This window comes from Phaenicophaeus curvirostris, chromosome 14 (genome assembly GCF_032191515.1).
Source record: "Phaenicophaeus curvirostris isolate KB17595 chromosome 14, BPBGC_Pcur_1.0, whole genome shotgun sequence".
NCBI classification, from domain to species: Eukaryota; Metazoa; Chordata; class Aves; order Cuculiformes; family Cuculidae; genus Phaenicophaeus; species Phaenicophaeus curvirostris.
Genome location: NC_091405.1, coordinates 20,352,501 through 20,375,094, shown reverse-complemented (window position 1 = coordinate 20,375,094; position 22,594 = coordinate 20,352,501). Strand labels below are relative to the sequence as shown.

General features: G+C 40.8%; 1 protein-coding gene across 1 annotated transcript in view; it reads right to left on the bottom strand.

The window, feature by feature from the left end:
- Positions 1-5,091: 5,091 nt before the first annotated feature.
- Positions 5,092-22,594, bottom strand: part of TSHZ3 (teashirt zinc finger homeobox 3) — a 63,076-nt gene continuing 45,573 nt past the window's right edge. Inside the window, exon 2 of the mRNA XM_069868272.1 lies at positions 5,092-9,886. Coding sequence (XP_069724373.1) covers positions 6,687-9,886 — 3,200 coding nt within the window. The 3' untranslated portion in view covers positions 5,092-6,686. The remainder of the gene's footprint in view (positions 9,887-22,594) is intronic.

The window sequence follows — 22,594 nt, the reverse complement described above, 5'->3', positions numbered from 1 at the left end:
ATATCACACACACTCGGGCAAATCCCCTTCCTTTCCCCACCACCTACCAACGCGCCAATTAAAAAGAATTCCATTTTCAAGTAATTTCATTTCACTTGGCTAGAAAGGTCACTAACTCACAATTATGACGGCTATAAACATGTCCCCAGTTTCCTACTGTGCAAGAATGAATATGATATGTTGAAGCTTAATAAAGAAGTATTTTTCAGTGTTAATTTACACTAAAGTCTAAAAGTTACCGTCCCTCCATTTGTATTTTCGATATTTAAAAAAAGATGGACACTGTCTTCTCCACAGGGAGTGGAAAGGGGCTGACAGGTCTAATACAGGCTTTTCCACAGCATCAAATCATTTGAAATTCATTTCCCTTGTGACCAAAGTCCTTAATTCAGGCATCAAGAGGTAAAGAATCAGAAAATTAACTCACTATTTGGTTATGAAGTCCACTATGCCATTTGCAAAGTTTAAGTGTTTGGGGGAAGAAATGCACATCCTCACCCTAATGTGACCCCAGGAGAACCCAGCAAGCGACTCGAGGGTCACACAACCATTTGAGCTCAGGTTTGGGGCTCCAAGCCCCATCCAACCTGTCCTTGAACCCCTCCAGGGATGGGGCAGCCACCCCTGCTCTGGGCAGCCTGGGCCAGGGCCTCCCCACCCTCACAGGAAAAAAATTCTTCCTAAGCTCTCATGTAAATCTCCCCTCTTTCAGCTGAAAATCGTTCCCCCTCATGCTGTCCCTGCACTCCCTGATGTAAGTAACTATGATTTGCAGTTGCCTATTTTCATTTTAATAAAGGTTATGTATATGAACTTGGTGAGCGGTCTGGACATATCCATCTATCCCAAAAAGTCTATCTGATTTTAATTCTCTTAAAAGATTATTTAACCAGAAGTGCCTTTCAAGCTATAAATAAGTCAAAGTGAACCAAGCAACAGCTGCTGAGGAAGTTAACGTGTCCCACCTAAATGCTGTGATATATTGCTGAAAAACAAACAGACAAACAAACTGCTACCCTGACACGTAAGCTGGATGCTAAGTACCACGGAAGAGCAGTTTTACGTGTAAAAACCTGAATTTAAGTAACACTGCTACTGTATTTGTGTATGTTCTACATAACGAATACATATTAGCAAAACTTCATCATCTTTTTCATGCTGAACATTTAGTTAAAATTATTGCCCCAAACCAAGGCCTGAAAACAGATTGAAACCTCACCGATTATTCCAACGCTTTCAGACACGTATAATAATGCATTAATACATAATTCTGCTCCCTTCTGTAAATGACCCTGATTCTTTCTTCCTTCACTGCTAAAAAATTGACTTCTTATGCAAACGCTCTTCAGTGAGGGCTGTAGCATCATAAACACGAACCAGCTTTTCATTATTACAGCATAATTACTGGGAACTCAACAAAAATCACTGCTACCACACCCCGAACAACAGAGCCGCTTTCATATTCCGTGTTGGCAGCACGGTAATTGCTCCTCGCTCTCTCATTTCCCTGCAGCAGGTCAGGCGAGGGCTGGGCGCCACGGCTTGGCTCCGAGTCCCTGGAGAAGAGAATTTACCGGGGGTTTTGCTGGAGATGGTAGCTATTTACTAGCCATCCCCAAAGGAGTTCTGCATTTGTATTTCCACCACTAAAACGGTAACTGTCCGGTCAAGGATTAAGAGCTATTTCATCCTTTGCTAAGAGGACAACCCAGTGACTTTTTAAAAGCCGAGTAATCTCGAAACCCTTTTTTTCCCCCCACTTCACTTGATAAATTCTCATTTTATGGCCATTCCCTGTATTCCAGCTCTGTGGAGCAGCGTGGGTAACAAACTACCTCGCACAGCACCACCAGAGTCTTTTAACAAAGTTACCCAAACAAAGCAGGCAAAAATAATTGTAATAACTTGATGTTTTTCTAGAAAATATATAAGGCTAGAAAATATATAAGGCTCTCTGGAGATGTATTTTAAAATACAAAATCTATTAACTAAATTTAGCTTTATTACCAGTTGTCTCTGTTCCACTCACAACACAGTTACTTCTTTTCCTGCTGCAGCTGAAATAAGAACTTGCGAAATTAAAGGTTCTTCCCTTCAATCCATGCCAGCACTTTTTTAAATCTCAAAGTATAGCCAATTTTTTTTTGTTGTCATAAAATGCAAAGTCATATCTGTCTCTAGCTTTATATAGCGAGACACACAGCCATATTAAAATGCAACAGATAATTCCCATATTGGTAACACTTATCTGCCTTGGTTTGAATAAAATATTGCATAGCATTTACCACAAAAGCAATAATTAAAACAATTTACTGTCAATTTTAATACAAAAATAAAATATAATGAAGATTCTAGAAAGATTTTGGTTTCAGGAACAGTTCCTGATGCCAGCTCAAAACTCATATTCCAGTTAATTAGAGAATTCTTACTCACTAAAAGTTAAAGATACATTCACGAGGGGTTTTTTTTGCTAAATGATGACTCCAGTGAACAGCTCTCTAAGATGTGGCATATTGATTTCTTGTTGTGAAGTGAGCTGTTCAAGCTCCATTTAAGATTTTCATCTTGCATGTAGCCCTGAGCACATCATAGCACCATAAATTAGTTAAATTGCACATTTATCACAAATGTTATTTTAAGATACTGCGTAAATGTGATGGCTGGAAGATATACAGTATGCTGCAACAAGCCACTACTTGGGTGGGGTTAGACCGGGGTCACCTTTATACACCTGTGATTTAAAGCTCTTCCCACCCATCACAATTTCATTTTTAAACTCTTTCTTAAGGCATCTTGTTTTCTCTCCTGCTCGATCTGCATATTCCTAAATAAAATATCAAATGCAAGGCAAAAAGTCAGAACACGGATGCATATTCTAAAATCCTGCATCCATACCTTCAGGTATTTGTCTAATAGGAAAAAAAAATTCTCTTACCACAGGTAGGCTGGTGATCTGGTTAGCACTAACAGTTACCATGCCAATATACATATCAGTGTAGGGATGGAAAGAACATTATTCTAGTTCATTGCTTCTCTAAATTCTTTCTAATGTGAAACTGCATTGGTATGCCGGTCCTGGAGGTGCTGAAACGCAAGCTGAACTTTATTTTAATAACTTTGGGATATGCAGAACCTGACTAGCTATTCATTTGCAAAGTTTCAAGCATATTTAAAACATGTATTAAAGAGCCATTTCTGGCGCACCCCAGCAGACACGGTCGCTCCCTGAGTTTTGAGCTGGTACATCCCCTCCCTGCACTCTCACACCTAGATAAGTGAGGCCCAGGGATTGACTTTTTGCTGGTCGGGCGCAGTCGCAGCACTGATATTTGGTGTTTGCAATGCTCAACCTCTAACCTACAGCCTCAGAATAAGCAGAAGATTCTGTAGTCTCTTCCTTTTACACCCCCCCATGTCCCAGATAACAGTATTGCGTACAGAGCTTTCAGCATTACTATTATAAGTCAATTGCACTTCTTAAAAATAAACTGATTGACAATATATGCAATAATCTGCCAGTCTCCTTACACGTGAATCCCTGGTTTGCAACCAAATACTATATTTAAGCTGTTATAATTTTCAAAGGAGGAATTTTCTGCTGTAAAGGTAAAAGTTTGGCTGTGTTTACACTGAGAATGTCTATCTCAAAAAGTGAGGACAGCCACTCCAAGAGGCTTCCAGCCAGGCTGCCTCTCCCAGCTAAGGGAGGGAGACTTCTGGCATGGGAGAGTCAACAAGCAAAACAGTGCTCTGCAGTTTTATTGCTGGGATTTGAGCTGAGGCTATAAGCACTGACACACAAATGACCTTCAAATCAGATACAACTGTGAGCCGAAAGTGGAGCTAAGAACCCAGAGCCCCAGTTCTTAATCCCACTCCCTAGGTCTGCTTAGCAGTGTCCGGTATGGAACAAACGCAACACTCCATTCCATATTTGAAGACATAGAACCATAGAATCATTAAGGTTGGAAAAGTTCTCCAAGATCATTGAGTTCAACCGTCAGCCTAATCCCATCATGCCAACAAAAACATGTCCTGAAGTGCCACATCTACATGCTCCTCGAACAGCTTTAGGGATGGTGGCTCCACCACTTCCTTGGGCACGGCAGTGGCCTTCACAACTATAGAGAAAGATGGAAGGGAAGATGGAAGGAAGGATAGAAGGGTGAAAGGATGGAAAGACCACAGATTTAAATTAGTTGCTTGCTAGAAGACAGTGGATTTTTACCAAAAAGAAAAGAAGCTGCACATATGACATTTGGATTCAAGTTACTACTTGAGACATAAGAGCTGCAATGGTGGCTTTGGTTCTCATGGAATCATCTCCAGCCTCTGCTTTCACCCAATTGGCAAAATACATTATTTACCTGCCGAGTAATATAGGAGCTTCAGAGATGCAAACTGTTTGCAATGGTTTTGATGGGATGACCTGTCAACACCAGTAAAAGTCTGTCATTATCATATAAATGCTCCTGCTGGTTTGCGTTATTTGGCATGCGTGTACTCATCTCCTTTTCCCCTCTTGCTACCTGCAGGGAAGGCTGCACAACAGCAGGTAGGGTTCAAAAAGGTAGGTAAGAAGACTTGGTTCAACACTGCAGTTGAAGTCATCAGTCTCAGGTTCCTATTCGTGTCCTGGGAAAGGCTGGGTAGGTGTAAAGGGAGGCTGTAAGCCATGAAATACCCACCGGTGCAACCTGCGGACTCAGGAACGTGTGCGAGCGGCAGCATCTGCCGCGCTCTGAGCCCCCAGCACAGCCAAGCACTGCTCTGCCGTGCCCCACGTTGCTTATAAACACCAGCTTCCCTGTCAGCCTTACGTGATGCTTCAAAAGGACTTTTAACGCTCATTTATCTTTTCCGGGGGAAAAAAATCCCGTTAATGCAGGCTTTGAATAAGTGCTACCCTGCTCTTTAAATGCTAAAGTTCACTAAAACTCCAGTGATTTATGTGCAGCTTTTGACTGCCAGCACCTGGCAGATGAAGAAACCTACTCAAGCTTCAGTCATAAACAGATAGCATACAATTTAATTTTAATGTGCTCGTTAGTCGTAGCACATTTCAGACATAATTGTGAACGCAACACAAAATTATAGCAAAAAGACAATTTTAATGCTGCTGTAGAAAAAAAGGTTATATGAAGAGTCATATAATGGTGCTTCATTGTCAACAACAAAACAGGGCACAGAGTGCATTACAGTGTCTGTGCTGTTTACATGCCAATATTTTATACATAGATTCTCGTATGGTGTCAGCTGTCAGTTACTTCTGCAAATTAACTGCCAAAAATGGAGACGAACAGAATCACTTAGTGTGCTGGTAACCACGGGTTACCTTTCATATGCCTAAAGATAAAGCTGCAGTATGGAATCTTGGGAGAATAATTAGGCAGAACAAAACAGAAAGTTACCAATCGAAATAAAAAGGCATTCGACAATAGGAAATAACAACCAAGAGCGCTTATAAATAAGTAAAAGAGGTTATATCACAGAATGCCTCGGAACTTTTTAAGCAAAGTATTACAGTACAAACATTTTAAAGGCTTTATCAATGTTTAGGAAATACAGTACAAGTTTTTTTTTTGTTTTCAAATAGATTTAACCCTTTGAGCACTGAGTTAATTTTGAATTTTCGCTTTTTAATTTATTTTTTATTCTTTTTTTTTTTCATTTTTTTACTAATAAATACCTTTAAAAGTCACGTTGTGCAAAACAGTTCGAATGCAGGCCAGGAATGCAGTCCGTGGCTTCTGTTTCTTCAGACGGTTTAATAAAAAAAACAAACAAATGATAGCAACACTAATAAATATGTATAATTTAAACATGAACCTCTATTAATATAGATGTACTGTATAGCAAAACAAAACAAAACATACTTCGCTTCAAGAATAATGTTTCTGAATACTTTATAAATGCTATCTGCGGTATCTTTCATCATATAATTTACAATGTTTGGATGTCCAAAGAATAACCGTTAGGCCTAAAAAATGAAATATACACTATATATAGGTACAGTTCATACCTGGGGCTCATCAGGTACAAAACCCACTGTTGCTAAAAATGCTGGAGAAAAAGAAAATGGCATTAACCACACTCACATTTTCCATCAGAGATTTTGAAATCTATACAATATATACATCTATGTTTCAATGTGAAAATTATATCTCTAAATTTCAAGGTGTGAGCCACCTCTGCATAAATGGAGGTTCATATTCGTCATCGGAACTAAGCTGGTAAGGGTTTAAAAAAAACCCATAGCCATACGTTTTTACCAAATTAATGCAAAAGTGCTTCAAAGTACTCAGAGGGCTAAAGATTATAGGGTGAGAAATACCAGCACACTTAGGTCACATGGAGAAAAGTGCACCAGAATTAGGTATAAATGCTTAATTAAACTGTCTGTTAATGCATGCAGCTTGATGCATCAGAGGGATGCACAGCAACTAAATCCAATTTACACAAAGTTCCAAACACTTACCACTGCATTTTAACCTTCATATTTTACCAGTAACAACAGCTGATTATGCACCTCTATTTAAACACTGTACAGTTATACAAAACAGTTCAGCCCAGAGCGACTCTGGAGTTAAAATAAGAACATGTGCCAAGAACTAAACAGTAGCTTTAAGGCGTCTTTGACAGTTTTCCTCAAAGCAAATTACAGTTATTTTAATCAAAAGCAAACGCTACTGCTTCTCTAACTCCGAAACATACAGAAGATGATCCTCTGGTGACTTCCCATGTGTTTTACTAAGATGAAGTTTAACAGCATGCTTGCTCGCAAAAGTCCTGTTACAAAGTTTGCACTGGTAAGAAGTTCCCATATCTTCCTCTGGAGAGGACGTCACCAGTTTTTCCGACGGTGACTTTGCTTGTGCTATCTGATTGTTAATCTGTTCACTGGACAGTTTGGACAAGTCTCTTAACCTAAAACCCAGATGCGATTCAAGATGACTGATATAAGTTGAAGGAGTTCTGATCTGTGAAGCACAGTCATTACAAAAGAACACTGGGTGCCCAGTGTCCAAATTTTTAAGGAACTTAGTTCCCCCCGTCCTTCGGAGCTGGTATTTCACATTGGCTAGCCAGTGGCTAATTGTGGTCATTGAAAGTCCCGTAAACCTGGAAATGTGCATTCGTTCTTGAGGGCTCAAGTCTGACATGATGTATTTCCCCTCCGAAGTCTGCCGTAAACTCGCGGCAAACTGGGCCTGCAAGATGAGCAAGTGCTGTGGGTTCCAGTTAGACTGACGTCCCTTCCTTTTCTGAGCTGGTGTACTCTCTTCTGGTTCCTCTATTGTGGTACCATCAATGTCAGATTTCTCAGATATGCTGGAAGGTGTGGAAGATTTTGATGTGTGACTTTCTGTCAGGTTCTTCAGCATATCAGATATATCTGACAAGGCATTCTCGCGTAGCGGCGAGTTTGACATGAATGACACGACTGCAGATGTCTTTGCTGTTGTCACTGTAGATGAAGAAGATGCAGAAGATGTCGATGTGGATGACAAAAGCGCTGAACCCAAAGAGCAGCTTTTGTCACTCTTGCCTTTCGTCAAATCTATGGGTTGGTCATTGTTGACATGATAAAAATAACGGTCTAAGTGGTCTGGTTTTTTGGACTGTAGAGGTGGGGTGGCCACTGCAGCCTTTTCTGCCAAACTGTTGCTCATTTTAAAAAGCATGCTCATTGGATCCAACGCAGGCAAAGATGGCTTTGCGGCCTTCCCGAGGTGAATATTCATGACAGACTGCAGTGCACTTAATGGATTTACAAATGGCTGTTCAGGAGGGTGATCAGTTATGATGGCTGTGCTGCTACTTAAAGAACTTACAATGGACTTAACAGGCTCTTTCCCGTTTTCCACAGGTTCTACAGTCGGACTGTCCTTGCAACTGTCTCTCTGAGGGACTGGGCTGCTCTGCTGGCTTTTAAAGCCACCGTCATTGGAGGACTCCATCTTCAGGGGTTCACTGACTTCACTGCTGCAAGGTGAAGGTGTCGCACACTTCATTGGAGAAAGCTTTCCTTCAGGCTCTTTCATTTTTTCCTCCACTTTAGCCACCTTCTCAGTGACTTTCTTTACCAGTTCTTCCATGGCGTGAAAGTTTGTTTTTGGCACAGGTGAGGTCTGACTGCTTGGTGGAGACACCAAGGGCTGGTTTTTAGTTGGTGATACTAGCTCACTGCTTCCAAACATTGGTTTTAACGGTGTATTCTTCCCAGACGAACCTAATGACAGCTTCATCATATTAGGCAGCTGATAGGCAGCATGAATGCTGGGGTAGCCGCCCCAGCTTGGTGTGCCATTCTGGGCTTTGTTTATAGCTGATGTAACCGTGTTTTCTAAAGACTTCAATATATCTAATCCCCCCTTAGGGCTTTCTTCTAGGTCATTTTCAGTCAAGTAATGGTATTTTGAGGAGATATCATACTTCTCCTCATCTTCACTTGACTTTTCTTTGTCTTTCATTTTGTCATCAGCTACGCCTCTTTCTTTATCTACCTCTTTTTTTATTTCAACATTTAATTTAGGGGAAACACTAGACGGTGTATTGGAAGGAGACGTGAAAGTGGTGGCAGCTAGTGGCACAGACTGGACTTTCTCATCTACTAAGGATGTTATTGTTGGTGTCGCTGGGGTTTCTATAATAGGTTTCCCTTTTTTCATGGCAGAGTTGGTGACTTTAATAAAATGTCCCGTCACCATCATGTGAGCTGTGAGTTCCTGCAGAGTGTCATGTGAACTTCCGCACTCCATGCACTTCAGAATTTGAGATTTCCTCGCCTCAAAGTGCCAGGCATAGCTGGCACCATTCTGGTGACCGTAGCGGTTATTTGGTGTAATGTAAGGATTAGCATTCTTTTGAAGTGCATCATTGGTATCCGAGATTGTTGCTTTTGGCGTTCCACCTGTGGAGTCTGGAGAACTTGGCAGTTCAAGCTCCAGTGATGCTTTCTTTCTAGTAGCTGGGATAATTTTCGCTGCTACAGGTGTAACAGGTTCCTTCAGAGGCACTTTTTGGTAGTGTTTTGTTTTGATCATATGAACACTCAAATCCTGAAGAGATTCAAATGAATGACCACAGTACATACACTTTAACACTTTCTGGGCATCTTCTTTCCCTTCCATTTCAAGCAAAGAACGTTTACGAGGTTTGGACCATCTTTTGGGGTTATTGTTATCAGTCTCATGGTTGTCATCTCGATAATGTCCCGTTTCATTCATGTGCACTGTTAATTCTACTAACGTATCATAGGCAGCACTGCAGTCTTTACAGCGGAATTTACTGGCTCCAGTAAATATAGAGCCATAAAGCTTACTGCTTTGTCTGTACAATTGAACTGTGCTAAAAAGACTCGGTTCGGGAAGAATTCTGCTCTGAGAAACTTGCTGCAGTGTTTTAGCCATAGCAGTCTGGTGCCAGTCAAAGCTGCCACTTCCACAACTGCTACTGCTGCTGCTGCTACTGCTGCTGCTACCATTGGGTTTCTCTGAAATGGGCTGGTGAAGGTTCAAATTGAGATTGGACCAGTAGGAATTGGAGAGGAAATTATTATACACGGCTTTCATTTGTTCTAAACTATCAGATACAGTAGAGTCTTCCAGTGGTATCGAAACCTCCTTGCTCTCTTCCTCATTTTTAATAGAGCTACTCTCAAAGTCTGCCATGCGGTCACTCGTCTCGCTGATATGTGACTCACTATCCATTTCATGGCTAGAAAATTCAGCCGCTGGAGAGTTTTGGTAGCTTTGGCAGTTCTTACTGAAGTCTTTTTCCGGACATGCATATTTGGCTGAGGGCTCCCCATCAACTGCGTTTTCATCAGGTTCCACATCTTCTTCCACCAGTGCTGCTGCTTTTAGTTCATCTGAAACATAGGCTGTTGTAAAGAGAAGAAAATATAAGTTAGTTTCTGCTGATCGTATGCTTGCTTAAGTGTTTTAGCGAAGAAATGTGCTTATTTGTAAAATTAAACAGTTAAAATTTAGTGTTTCTTCACAGCAAGAAAAAAATCTGCTCTTCAAACATAATTTGCCACCTTATTCTTCTCAAGGGGCAACAGCTTGAAATTAAAACTAAATTTGAAATTAATGAAGCACATTCTGGAGGTGGCATTCATTTCTAAAGTAATAAATTACTTGTATCAACCTCAGAGACAGCAGTTCCTGTCTGTCAATTAATATGTCTTATGCTTCTCCTACCCCTAATGCATTTCTTAACAGACAGATTCACAATTTAAATTAAGCAAGCATTTTTGTGCTCATTACAGTTTTGAGACTCAATCTTTAATAAATATAAAGTGCAACAAACATTAAGAATTCCTACAAAGTGAAAAAAGCCCTGGTTACAACAATCAAAAAATGAGGTTTTAAAAAAGTTTCCGTTATTAGTGGTATCATATTTCAGAAGAGGAGATGGTAAAAGCAGGTGATGCAACCTTTTGAAACCACTCACTAAGAGCAATTTGAGGGTATTCATTACGGGTGTAACAAATGACCCATTCACATTTAAACATACCTTTCTCAACAAGAAAGCCTGTGCAGAATTATGTCAGGAGCTAGTTCAAGAAAATTGGTATGCTGTACTCATTCTTGCTGTATAAATATATACAAGACCTTCCAGTGGACCTTACAAATGTCAAAGTGTTTGCTCTTTAGACTACTTTGTCAATATTTACTCAGCATAAGCTACACGGACACCCAACAGGGATCCTGTCTTTTCCCCTCCTCGTGTAATGGAACTGGTGATGTAAATCTAAGATACTCTTCCTGAATAGCATAGTTGAGAACTGACAATAAACGCATTCTTTTTTAACACGGTGCTTCTGTGCACGTATTCTACATATACAAAGACTACCTAAGTTTTTCCCTTTAGGCAAGAAAACTACGGAAACACCGAGAGAGTTCAAATCAAAATTATCTATTTCTATATAATGCATTAAATTACACTTAAGCAAGAAAGCAAAAATAGAACATGACTTTTCTGTATTAAGTGGAATTTCAAATTTACTCTCACAAACACAATTATAAAGTTTTAAAAAAGGGCATTTCCAGTAGACTCTGTGGTTGAAGACACTCAATTTTCAACTTTCTCTGGAGTAGTGCAGAGAAGATAACAGTTAACACCCCAAAAAGACCTGTTTAAGCCAACAGAGTGAAAAATATAGGACAGTCTAGCAGCTATCACCCACACAGAACTGAACCTTGCAAACTTCTTTCAGCAAAGATGTGTTTAAATGTTATCAGGAAATCACAAGAGACAAAACAACTGTTAAAGTAACAATGAAATCAGGCTCTTAGTTTCACATGGAGTATTTCTTCATTCAGTTAGGAAATACAGAAATATTCACTGCTGTTCTTTCACATGGATGAATGGTAGCCAATCTTCCTCCAAGCATGTAAAGTTATAATCTGATCTTCAGATAAACCTTTGGAAGCACAAACACATCACCTAAAAGCAACACATTATTGTCATTAGATAATTCAGCTCAGATAATTTCAATGTAGAAAATCCATGGAGCAAGGGTCCTATTTCTAACATTTGGGAGAATATAGTTTGAACTAATTATGTTAGAAAACTTTATTATAGGATGTTTCAACGATGCTGATCCGAATACCAGAGTTTACGAACAAATATATGTACTCTAATGAAACACCTGTGCTTTTTTTTTTGTCCTATTTTACACTTTTTCACAAGATTTTGAAAGAATTCAAGAATCCTTACTTTATGTATATTTCAGTCATGTTGGCAACGAGCAAGGATCAGGACCTGTCCTGCAAATGAAACCACTACAAAGAATCCAACAAGTTGGATGGCATTCAATACTATCATTCCCCTATGGGCAGAATAGAATCATTTAGGTCAGAAAAGACCTTTAAGATCATGGAGTCCAACCCTTAACCTAACACTGCCAAGGTCACCAGTAAGCCCTGTCCCTAAGCACCACCTCCACACAGCTTTTAAATCCCCCCAGGGATGGGGACTCAATCACTTCCCTAGGTGGCACAGATTGTTTTTCATCTTATTTGTTCCATCATATTTCAGAAGTCTACCAAAAACTTTACCAAAGGAGACCAAACAAGTTCAAATTGCTCTCTAAAGCTGAAAAATTTTAACTAGTAAACAACCGGTTATCAACCACCTCTTTCTCAGCCACGTTGTATCCCAGTGATACGAATAAGGAGGGATGACAGGAAGAGACGACAGCATGAAACCTATTATTTGGAAGCAAATGTACCCCTTTTCTTTTCCACCTTGGGGAAACCTTTCTGTTTTCTTTTAAAACTCGCATTCCTTTCCCTCCGTTGTGAAACTGAATTCTTCCCTTATTGCCACACTGCCTGCATTGGAAAGACCTCATTCATGCCTGCTCTTTTTATCCACTGAGCCCTACGGTGAGCACGTGCACCCACTGCCTCATCAGAGGCACAACCCTCATCAGAGCCCAGGGCTCCATCCCTCACACCATGCAAAGTGCTCCTGAGGACCCATGCTCACCAATACAAACCAGGGTCACAGAATCAAGCTCCTAAATAATGTGGTTTTCTTTACATTTTTATTTCTCTTACTGCTGAAATCTTACGACTTTTGTTTGGACTGGAACACTTGTATTGTCACATTCACATTTTTTTAGAGAGTGACTTTTACATTAGGGAAAACCTCCAGCATGCAGCTCATTTAAATGTAAATCTATTTACCTTTCATGCTTTCTTTGCCCTTTTCACCAACTATCAAGCATATTTGCGTGTTAACCAGGAGCTGCCGCCTCTATAGCTGTTCTCCTTCCTAAGCTCAAGTTGTGAAGTCAAGTAGTGACATCAGCCTTTGATCCAGAAATGCAGGAAATGAGGCACAAGCAACAGTATGGAATTTAACCCGGCAATCAACAACTTTGATCAATTGACAGCTTGAACAACTCCCTCTGCTCTCTCCCCTGCACAAAGGAGAGGAGGGATGGAACACGACATTAACCCCAGCTTCGTCCACCAAAGATTTATGCAGGGGACGAGGGTGCTCAACAAAATACCTTAGTGTAAGATTTAAAACACCATCCTCAACTGGAGTTGATGCCAGTAGATTCTAATTCCTTATCCAGGGCAGTATAAGGTAACCCAACAAGCCCTGGACCAATTTGAGCTGGCAGACTCTGGACATGCAACATCACACAGGCAGGTTGATGGTGGCTCAAGAGCTCACAGCTTCCCAAGGCTCAGAGGTTCTATGCACAAGGCAAATGGCACACTTCCTTCTCAGAAAACCCTATTAAATTACCAGCAATTAATTAAATTAATTACCAGTAATTAAATTAACCCCATTAAGTTACCAGCATGTGGGACGGAAGAGGAGAGAGGGTTAAAGCCAAACTTCAGTCCCACACTAGCAGGGAGTACAGGATTCAGGTATTCACGGAAAGGAGCCCACCTGCAACCAAGGGAATCTCCTAATTCCTCCCTGCCCACCAGATCCTGCCCAGAGGAGGGAGGTGATCTACGGTCTGGCTGAGCAACAGCTTCACCGCAAGAAAAGAAAGACAAGGAGAGCTGTAGCAGAGAAATTTCTTGTGTGGTTAAGTACCTACAGGAAGAGCAAAGGGACTATGAAAGCAGAGAATAAAATCACGAGAAAATGGTAAATTTTTTCACTGAGATTCACTGCCTGGTACAGAGATTGTCTTTAAGAAGCCCCGTTTCCAGCTCATCATTACTCAGCTGTTTCTTTCTTAGTAAAAAAAAAACCAAACCCGTGGTTCGATGTTTTTCAAGTGTAGAGTAAATGTTTGAAACAGCGGGGCATCTGTAAAACTGTTCTTCAATGCCTTGACAGCGAAGTCTGAGGGAAAAAAACAACTTTAAAGGCAATTCTGATGGCAGAAGTAGTTAATAAGAAAGGAAATGAAAGAAATTAGGTGGTTCTGGGTTTTTTTTTTAGGTTTTTTTCAGAGTAGAAGAACAAAAAAAAAATTACAGTTCTTAAAGAAGTTTTTAGTTTACTCCTCAAAGGGCAGCATAACCTCTGGGAAATCACCTGCAATTTGAGCACTAGAGTCACTGTGACACAGCACTTGAGGAAAAAACGGACATCAGTTCTGCGGTGTAGCCCTCGGTTTGTAGAGACGAGGATATCCAAGAGATTCAGAAACCTATTGCAGGTACAGCCACAGAGAGGCCGAGAACAGACAGTTCCCTCATTAATATTTATTATAATTATTAACTAAACTGCTAGGTAATAATGAAATTAACACTTTTGATATCAAAATATAACAGTAAGCTGTGGCGTAATGCAATTCATTTCCACACAAAGGGGAATTACCTTCATAAGAGAGCTATGGATCATTCCTTTGCCAGTGGAAATAAATTGTGATCCATCACTGCCCAAACCAGTCTACATATTGTAAATACACTAATAAACTCATACACCCGGTTCTACACAGGCACCTGATACCTTCTATACAAGACCAGAGAAATATCCCTGCTCCATTATGCTCCTGCGGGCCGTGGAGTCCCCAGGCAGCTCCAACAGCCCTTACTCTGCTGATGTCCTGGACCAAACTCAGCAATCTTCTAAGACACCCACTAGCACAACAGCTACCAGCTCAAACCTCGACTGCTGGAGGTCCTCTCCAGCAGAAAGGTGAAAAACATTGCATGGTTTTATCCCTTCCACGGCAACATCCACCGGTAACTTGGTCAGGCACACCCCTTCTTGAGTTTGTGTGGAAACACAGAACCATAGCATTAAAGCCATATTTTACTGGTCTCAAAAAAACAATTAATTGCATGGTTCTTCCCTTTTTTTTTTCCTGAAAAATGCATCCGAGACCATATATTTGGCTTAAATCTATCCAAATATTTCATTTTGATACTTTTGAAATGTCTTGTTTTAATTACAGGTTTTTTTGCCAAGACTTTTTGTTTTCTTTTAATTAGCTCACTGGGTTATATTTAAAAGAGTATATAAGCTCTTTGCTTGAAAAAGTACCAAAACATTCAAATATCCTTCTTACATGAAGAAATGCTTAACTACAAAAGCTTATCAAAACCATGCAGTTCCTTGGAAATATTTTGGCTTTCACCGAATAGGTTTTTATTAAAAAAATTACAACCAGATTTATTATTTGCTTATGCATGGTTTGAAATCATCATGTACTACTAAGGGTCATTTCCCAAACCATCTGGTTTTGAGCGCATATTGAAAAAAAGGCTCCTCAACCCTTAAAAAACTGAATCCATACCCACCTCACACTTACAGAAGGGAACAGCAGAAAGGGATTGGGAGCAGCAACAGTTTTAAAGCAGACACCAGCCACCTAATAAATAACTAGGGTATCTTTTTAATATATAAGTAATGGATGAAAAATGTTTGGACAGTCCCTGGCTGTGCTGGGAGCACTCAGAGGGGAACAGGGGTCCAGGGGAAACCACCAGAGAAGCAGCAGCGCGGAGACAATTCGACTGTGCCAATGAACCTCACTCACAAAATCAATGAATGCAGGAGAGAGAAAACCAGCTCGGTGGATGGAGTCAATCAAAACCCTAATGCAAATGAAGGCATAGAAAAGAGTTATATGAGTCTTTTAGAAAACTCCCACTCCGCGGGCCTTCCACTTATAGGAAGAAAGGCAAACATTTCACCCACAACATAAGCTATTTCTATCCTGAGACTGGCTGATAATTCACAAGGAACTGAAATTGTACGTGAGACTTGGCTGCTCGGCAGAGACGTTAGCGGGAAGGGGAGGCAGGAGGGGCAGCCCTGTTTACACGAGTGGCAAATGACAACACTGTCTCTAAGAGGGCACGGCAATACTGATTACCCAGCACCTTGACAGGGACATTAGTCCTGTTAGAAAGGTCAAAGGTTCTGTTTCATAGAGGCAGGACTGTCTATTATGGGAGAGAAATGTTATTTCCAAGTGGAGAGGTCAGCACTTCTCTCGCACGGCGGCTGAAGTCGCTGGTCCTCGCACCGGAGCAGGATGCTGCCGCAAGGCTAATTATTCTGCCCACTGGCAAGGTCAAGAATATTAATTCTGAACATGTTAATTTGATGTGATGTGCATGATTAATGCTTGTTTAACTGGATTTTTTTGTATGTTGGTAAATCTGCAGCCTTTTCATGCCAATAAGAGTGCAGTATGAAGTTACTGGGAACCAGCACGGACGGATGTGACGCAGCGCGTCAGTCTAACGGGTGGCTGTCATTAGGTGCTGGAAACTTCGAAGCGTCCTTGTGTTTGCTCCTTCATAAAAATGCTGCAGCCGTCTGCCCCAGGGAGCTCAGAAACAGGCCCGAGGAAGCTAGCCAGCTGCTCTGACCCAGCGTCCTGGACCAACGGTACATCTGGAGCAACTTCAGAGAGCTCAAATCAACTGCGAGTGCTCCGAGTTGAGAACTGCATGGAGAAGAAAACACTGGGAAGCAACAATAACAAGAAACTAGTTTCTATGTCATTAAAGTGCAGGCCCTCTAAGTGCAGAACAAAGCAAGTGTACAGCGGGCACCTCTTCCTCATGTCACTGTATTCCAGCCTTTCCCTGGGATTTATGTAGTTCAAAAGAGGGCACAGGATTCGGGTCTCTTATTCACCTTATGCTATCATATGAAAAGCATCATACAGGCCGCCTACAAATTCAGAGAGAAAATGTTCTACTCATTCTGCTAAGGGAGACATTCTTTTTTCTGAAGCCAAATAATGTAAAGATGTTTGTGAAATGAGAGATTCCTATGCAAAGATCACATTCATGTATTATCTCTTTCATTAAATACACATCTGGAAAGCCAGGATGCCACAGTATGAAATGATGGCTTAGAAACAACTTAGCTTTACTAGACAGCATCACTCTAGTGAGGTGTTCAAAAGCTTCAGCAAGCATTAAATTCTTCACAGCCACCCTGTGGAAGAAAGATTCTTATCCAGAGTTCATAGCTGCAAACCTGGAAATCCAAAGGAGTTAAAAATTACTCGCCTAGTGCCAGAGAAGAAGACAAGTAAAGGAGCCTGTAACTCCCGTAGGTTAATATCTATAATTCAGCTGTTTACACAAAACATGAGAAGATGGCTTAAGCTTGTGTTTCTGTTCCTATGCTTCTTCACAGTGTGTTTATGAGAGTACAATCTATGTGTATAATTGAAAATAATTGCCAGTTTTCAGCTTAAACAATTATTAAGGCTAAACTACCCAGTGAAATACCCACAGGTGCATGCATTGTGCACAGCCCGGAGTCTGTGGTTACAAATCTCCTCCGAGCCAAGCTGCTAGGATCCAACAACTGCTGAATCTGCAGACTGCCAGCAACCGTGTTTTTACAATGGGGAAAACAGAAAAGGGTTCTGAAGCAAGAAGCAGCATTGTCACAACTCTCCTCCAAAGAGCTCTGTGCTCCCAGCGCAGAGCAGGACTTCAGGTACACTGGGAACACCTGTTCTACCAGAACCACGCTGGAGATGTAACATGATGGATCATGCCTCTCTCCTCCAAAGCTGCGCTCTGCCTTGATTGCTGCCCGGGGCCTAAACTGAATTCAACCTGCTGAGCAGGGTTTTTCTAAAATCTGCTCAAATTATCCACCCGTGAAACGTAACACCACTTCTTTCTAACGTGGGGAAGAGCACACGATCCTATCGCACTGCGGTGTACTCTTCCACGGGTAGGGTTGCATGAGGATACGTCTGAGACCTGCCTCACTGGAATAGTTCATCTGCCACCTTCTACAAGAAGTTTTTGACAAGAAGGAATCTGAAGATTAAAAAATCTTGAAGCGAGACCCAAGGCTCAAGTTACTTCCCTGTATAATAAACAAAACAGTACAGACTTTTAAAGAGACTTCCTCACAAAAAAACTCGCCTTCAGACATCATTATTGTACAGTTCGAAGTAAACAACATGCTTATGAGAAACCCAACATGAGGAACAGCTCAGAGACTACGCATGTTCAGGAAAATCAGATTTTTATGGATTTTGCCCTAAATTTGCAGTCACACATACGCAACATGCCTGACTCCTGAAAGTACCACAGCTGTAGAGAAACTGGGGAACAGTTCGCGTTGCATTGTGTGGGCCCACAGTTGATTACCAGAAGCAACACAGGATCACAGGAATCATGTGGAAGCTCCTGTGGGGACAGAAGGATCATCCCTGCTATCATATATTGAGGAATTGGTCCCCTTCCCCATTTGCACTCTGGGGGAATAGAGATTTTAACAGCCAGTATGAGCATAAGCCTGGGATTTCTGGCTGATCCTGCTGATAAAGGAGAAAAACTTTCTTGGCCTTCCCTGTCACCACACAAACAACCATTCACCAGCACCATCAGGATTAGATCAAGTAGGCAAATGAGTAACAGGGACTAGGAATTCTGAAGTGCTGCTTGGTCTGAGGCAGTTCAGTGCCTTGGTGCTCCTGTTTCATCAATATTCATAGAATCATAGAATCATAGAATAACCAGGTTGGAAGAGACCCACCGGATCATCGAGTCCAACCATTCCTATCAAACACTAAACCATGTCCCTTAGCACCTCGTCCACCCGTGCCTTAAACACCTCCAGGGAAGGTGACTCAACCACTTCCCTGGGCAGCCTCTGCCAGTGCCCAATGACCCTTTCTGCGAAGAATTTTTTCCTAATGTCCAGCCTAAACCTCCCCTGGCGGAGCTTGAGGCCATTCCCTCTTGTCCTGTCCCCTGTCACTTGGGAGAAGAGGCCATCATGTGCTGCCTGCCTTCTCCTCTCCTCCCCATCCCTCTACGCTCCTGGGGAAGGGAGGCCCTTCCTCCAAGTACACTGAAGTCACAAATAAACAGCATTTGTAGGAACAAAAAGTTCCTCGTGATCCATTGGAGGGTCAAGGAGCAGCCAAGCGGCCACCAAGGGGAACCACCACCAGCCACACAAGACCAAGGAACAAACTGGTGAAGTAAACCATCATAAGCAGCCCCACAGTCTGAAAAAATTCACATAAACTTAAGAATTACAGTTAGTGTATGCATTAGTAACAGAAATTTGCTGTATAAATTATTCATTATGAATAAATGTGATCCAGTCTAATTAAGACAAAACTGGTTTTCCTTTGGTTTCCAAGACAGTTGCTTAGTGTGAATGAAGCACCACAGACTTGTTAGAATGAGTTTCCCACTCCATGCTAGCACATACTACAGAGGGAAATAAATGTTATAAGCAGAGAAAACAGCTTCGTGTTACACTTTGACCCCAGTTTTGATTAGGGAGGTGTATTGTGTTTTGGACTCTCGGCAGAACTTTTCAAAGCACAGAATTACCATTTCGTCAAGTGGACAAAAATATTTACCAGAAACCCCAAAGAACAAAAATATTGGGATTTAAAAAAAAACAGAGGTCATTATCAACAAAGTGGTGAGAGCAAGCCAAATTCTCAGTATGGATTGGGACTAAAACACGAAGTGACACAAGCTCTGCTTGATACCAGCATTTGGGTGGCATCTTTTCATCACTGAAAAACACACAGGGCATTCAGCGAGCAAATACAAGATTCACAGCCAACTCCAGGACAAGCAGGCATAAGCATAGAAGTTCTCAATATGGCTCTAATAGCTCTTAATTATTATAATCCTTCACTGAGCAAACAGATGTTGTAAGGGAACTTTAGTTTGTTCAAATGCAGTAATCAAAGCATTCTGCTTCTGCCCTGCCTCTTTTCAGTGAATGCTTTGTATACTGGAGTGGAAATAGCAAACGCGGTGGGAAAATGACCATTTAATTGTCCCAGAAATCTGTTTCAGAACAAATCTGATGTTGTCATTTCTCTTTATCCACATTTCTCAGAATCTTCTGATGACAGTTTAGCATTTTTTAGACTAAGAAAAAAAAATCTTACACCTTATATTCTGTTCTCTTCCCCCTTCACTGGTTGCTCCTAATCTGCTCCTATTCTTACCAGTTTTATATAACCAGAACACTGGCTTTTATTTGTGCTTAACCATACGAATATTAGCACGCATCTCTGAAGCTGCAGCCTTCATTGTGAAGTTTTTAAAAATCAAGTTTTCACCTAAAATGCGTCAATATATTACAGTGAGTCGTTCTACACGGAGGTTTATTTGCAAACAATCATGATTACTTCGGTATCAAAAGACCTTCACCCTGATCCTTCATTGTTCTTGCAGACTTGAAATCCCCACTTCATCCTTTATCCCGTAGTTTCAATAACTGTTTTGGGTGAAGCACCTCCTTAAAATAAACTCCATACAACTGTATGAATGGTACAGCAGAAATCAAAATGATTTCAATCACAATTTCAGCTACTGTAAACCTGGGCTGATAATGAAGTTTCTCCATGAAAAAAACCCAAAAAACCAGAGTTCACTGTGGGCCAACAAAGCTTTGTGTCCTTTCATAGTTTTTGTTCAGCCCTCATTTAAGAAAAGCAACTATTGACTGCAATATGAATCTTAGAGTTGGAAAGCAGAGTTTCTAAGGATTACCTCTACGAGATGGCCCAGCTTGTTTTGTATGGGCAGCAAAAAGAAGCACTGAATATTCATTTCACTCATTCGCTAACTATACTAATACACGCTCCTGTAAATGAGTCTCTATCTAGCACTTGCTATTGAACTGAAGGGTATTTGAATAGGTGGGTTTTGCTCTAATGCCACACTAAGATAATGTGCTGGAAACAAATGGTTCACTGATTCCTGAATAGAAAATTTGCTGCGAAACCCTGAGAACCAAGCAGTGAGGGGGAGGGGATTAAAATGTTGCTTCAGAGCCACCAACCAAACTCTTGTCACTTTTAAAAGATGTTCCTGTGGCACAATATGAATAGTTTATAGCCCCGATTGTGAACATTCAATGTCATATAAGAGAAGACACTTGTCAAGAGCCTTTCCCTTACAAGTACCCTCATCATGACCTGTGTTAATGAAGTTAATTGAATTTAAGATCAATAATGGTTAATTATTGCAATTTGACATTCTGAGATAAATGGCTTTAAGACAGAGAAATGTGGGTGTATGTGAATTCTCTCCAAAGAAGGTGAACACATTACAGCCTAAGAGGGATCACACAGTCCTTCCATTGATCCTGGTACAATCTGATCGACCTAATCCTCTGATGAATGTGGGCTTTTCACAGCTACAAGTAAATGTTCTACAAGACTACTCTAACCCTTGTCACTGACCAAATCTATATGAGCTGTACACTAGAAATCTATTGAGATAGATTAAAGAACTGCTGTAGAAACAAGAGATGCTTCAATAAAGATGAAGGTTTATTATATTGACTATTAACGTTACGTGCAGCCTATAATTATGAATGCTTATGGATCATAAGAGTTTAATTTTGGTCAGTTAGATGTAAATTATCATAACTGAACAATAGCATTAAATTAAAAAAATACCAGATTAAAAAAAAAAATCCAACCACCATGTTGAATTCAATGACTCACAGGCAAACATTCATAAGAGAGCGATTTTAAAATCGTCCTTGAAATGCGCAAGATGATGCTCACAGACAGGTATTTAGTTCAGAAAGTCGCTCATCAACCTACTTCACTTAGGGGGGGTTTAAGTTTACTTTCACAATAGTTCCTCAACGGGAAGACATTTTTATCCAGCGTGTTAGTAATGATATTCTTACACGCATACCGAACAAGTTAAATGACCACTTACAAGATTTATAATGACAAAGTAAATGTCAAGGAAAAAGTATTACTGATTGCAGAGCACTGACAATAAAAAAGCCGCTGAAGAGTTCTGTCAAAATGTAAGATTATGCAAAAACACTATTGAGAACAGTGCTAATCATCTCCTCTTGTCAATTACTTGAAGGGGATCTGACAGCATATTTACATTAAACACATTTCAGTCGCAAAATCCTTAATGCTCTACCAGAATATTTTCATTATCATTAGAAATCCTTTAAAAAGTCTTCTTGCAGCAGAGCGTTGTAGCAGCAATGATGTAATATCTATCTCAGTATCAGGTAGGGGGATCTATTTCATGCTTTTATAGCTACATAACGCTTGAAATCATAGAACCAGAAACTAACTATACCTGTAAGATGGCAGTCGCCACCTTTCTGCACCCCACACAGGTATCAGACATCTGGGAAAATTTCTTCACTGGATGGGTTGTCGAGCAGTGGCAGAGGCTGCCCAGGGAGGTGGTGGCATCCCCATCTCTGGAGGGGTTTAAAAGATGGGTAGACAAGGTGTTCAGGGATGGCTGAGTAGTGGACAGGGATGGCTGGACTCGATGATCTCAAAGGCCTTTTCCAACCAAATGATTCCATGATTTGCAAGTAGCAGCTTTGCAGGAGTCTCAAACTAAACACTCAAACTAATCTGTCTTTGTCTGGCCATTCTTGTAGCCTTTTAGTCCTTGCAAAAGTCCTCCCGTGACTGTATTTTTATTGTGGCCAAAGACATTCTCAAGCAGACGTTTTTTCTAAATCTTTGATTGTAACCTGCAATTTGGCTGCTTTATCAGGAGCCACATTAACTACCAATGCCTTTCACCTCCAGCAGAAACTTATTTTAGTTATGTCTATCTTATACTTTATGGAACCCTCCTCTAAAACAGAGAAATAATTGAAATGTAATGAAAATGAAATGTTG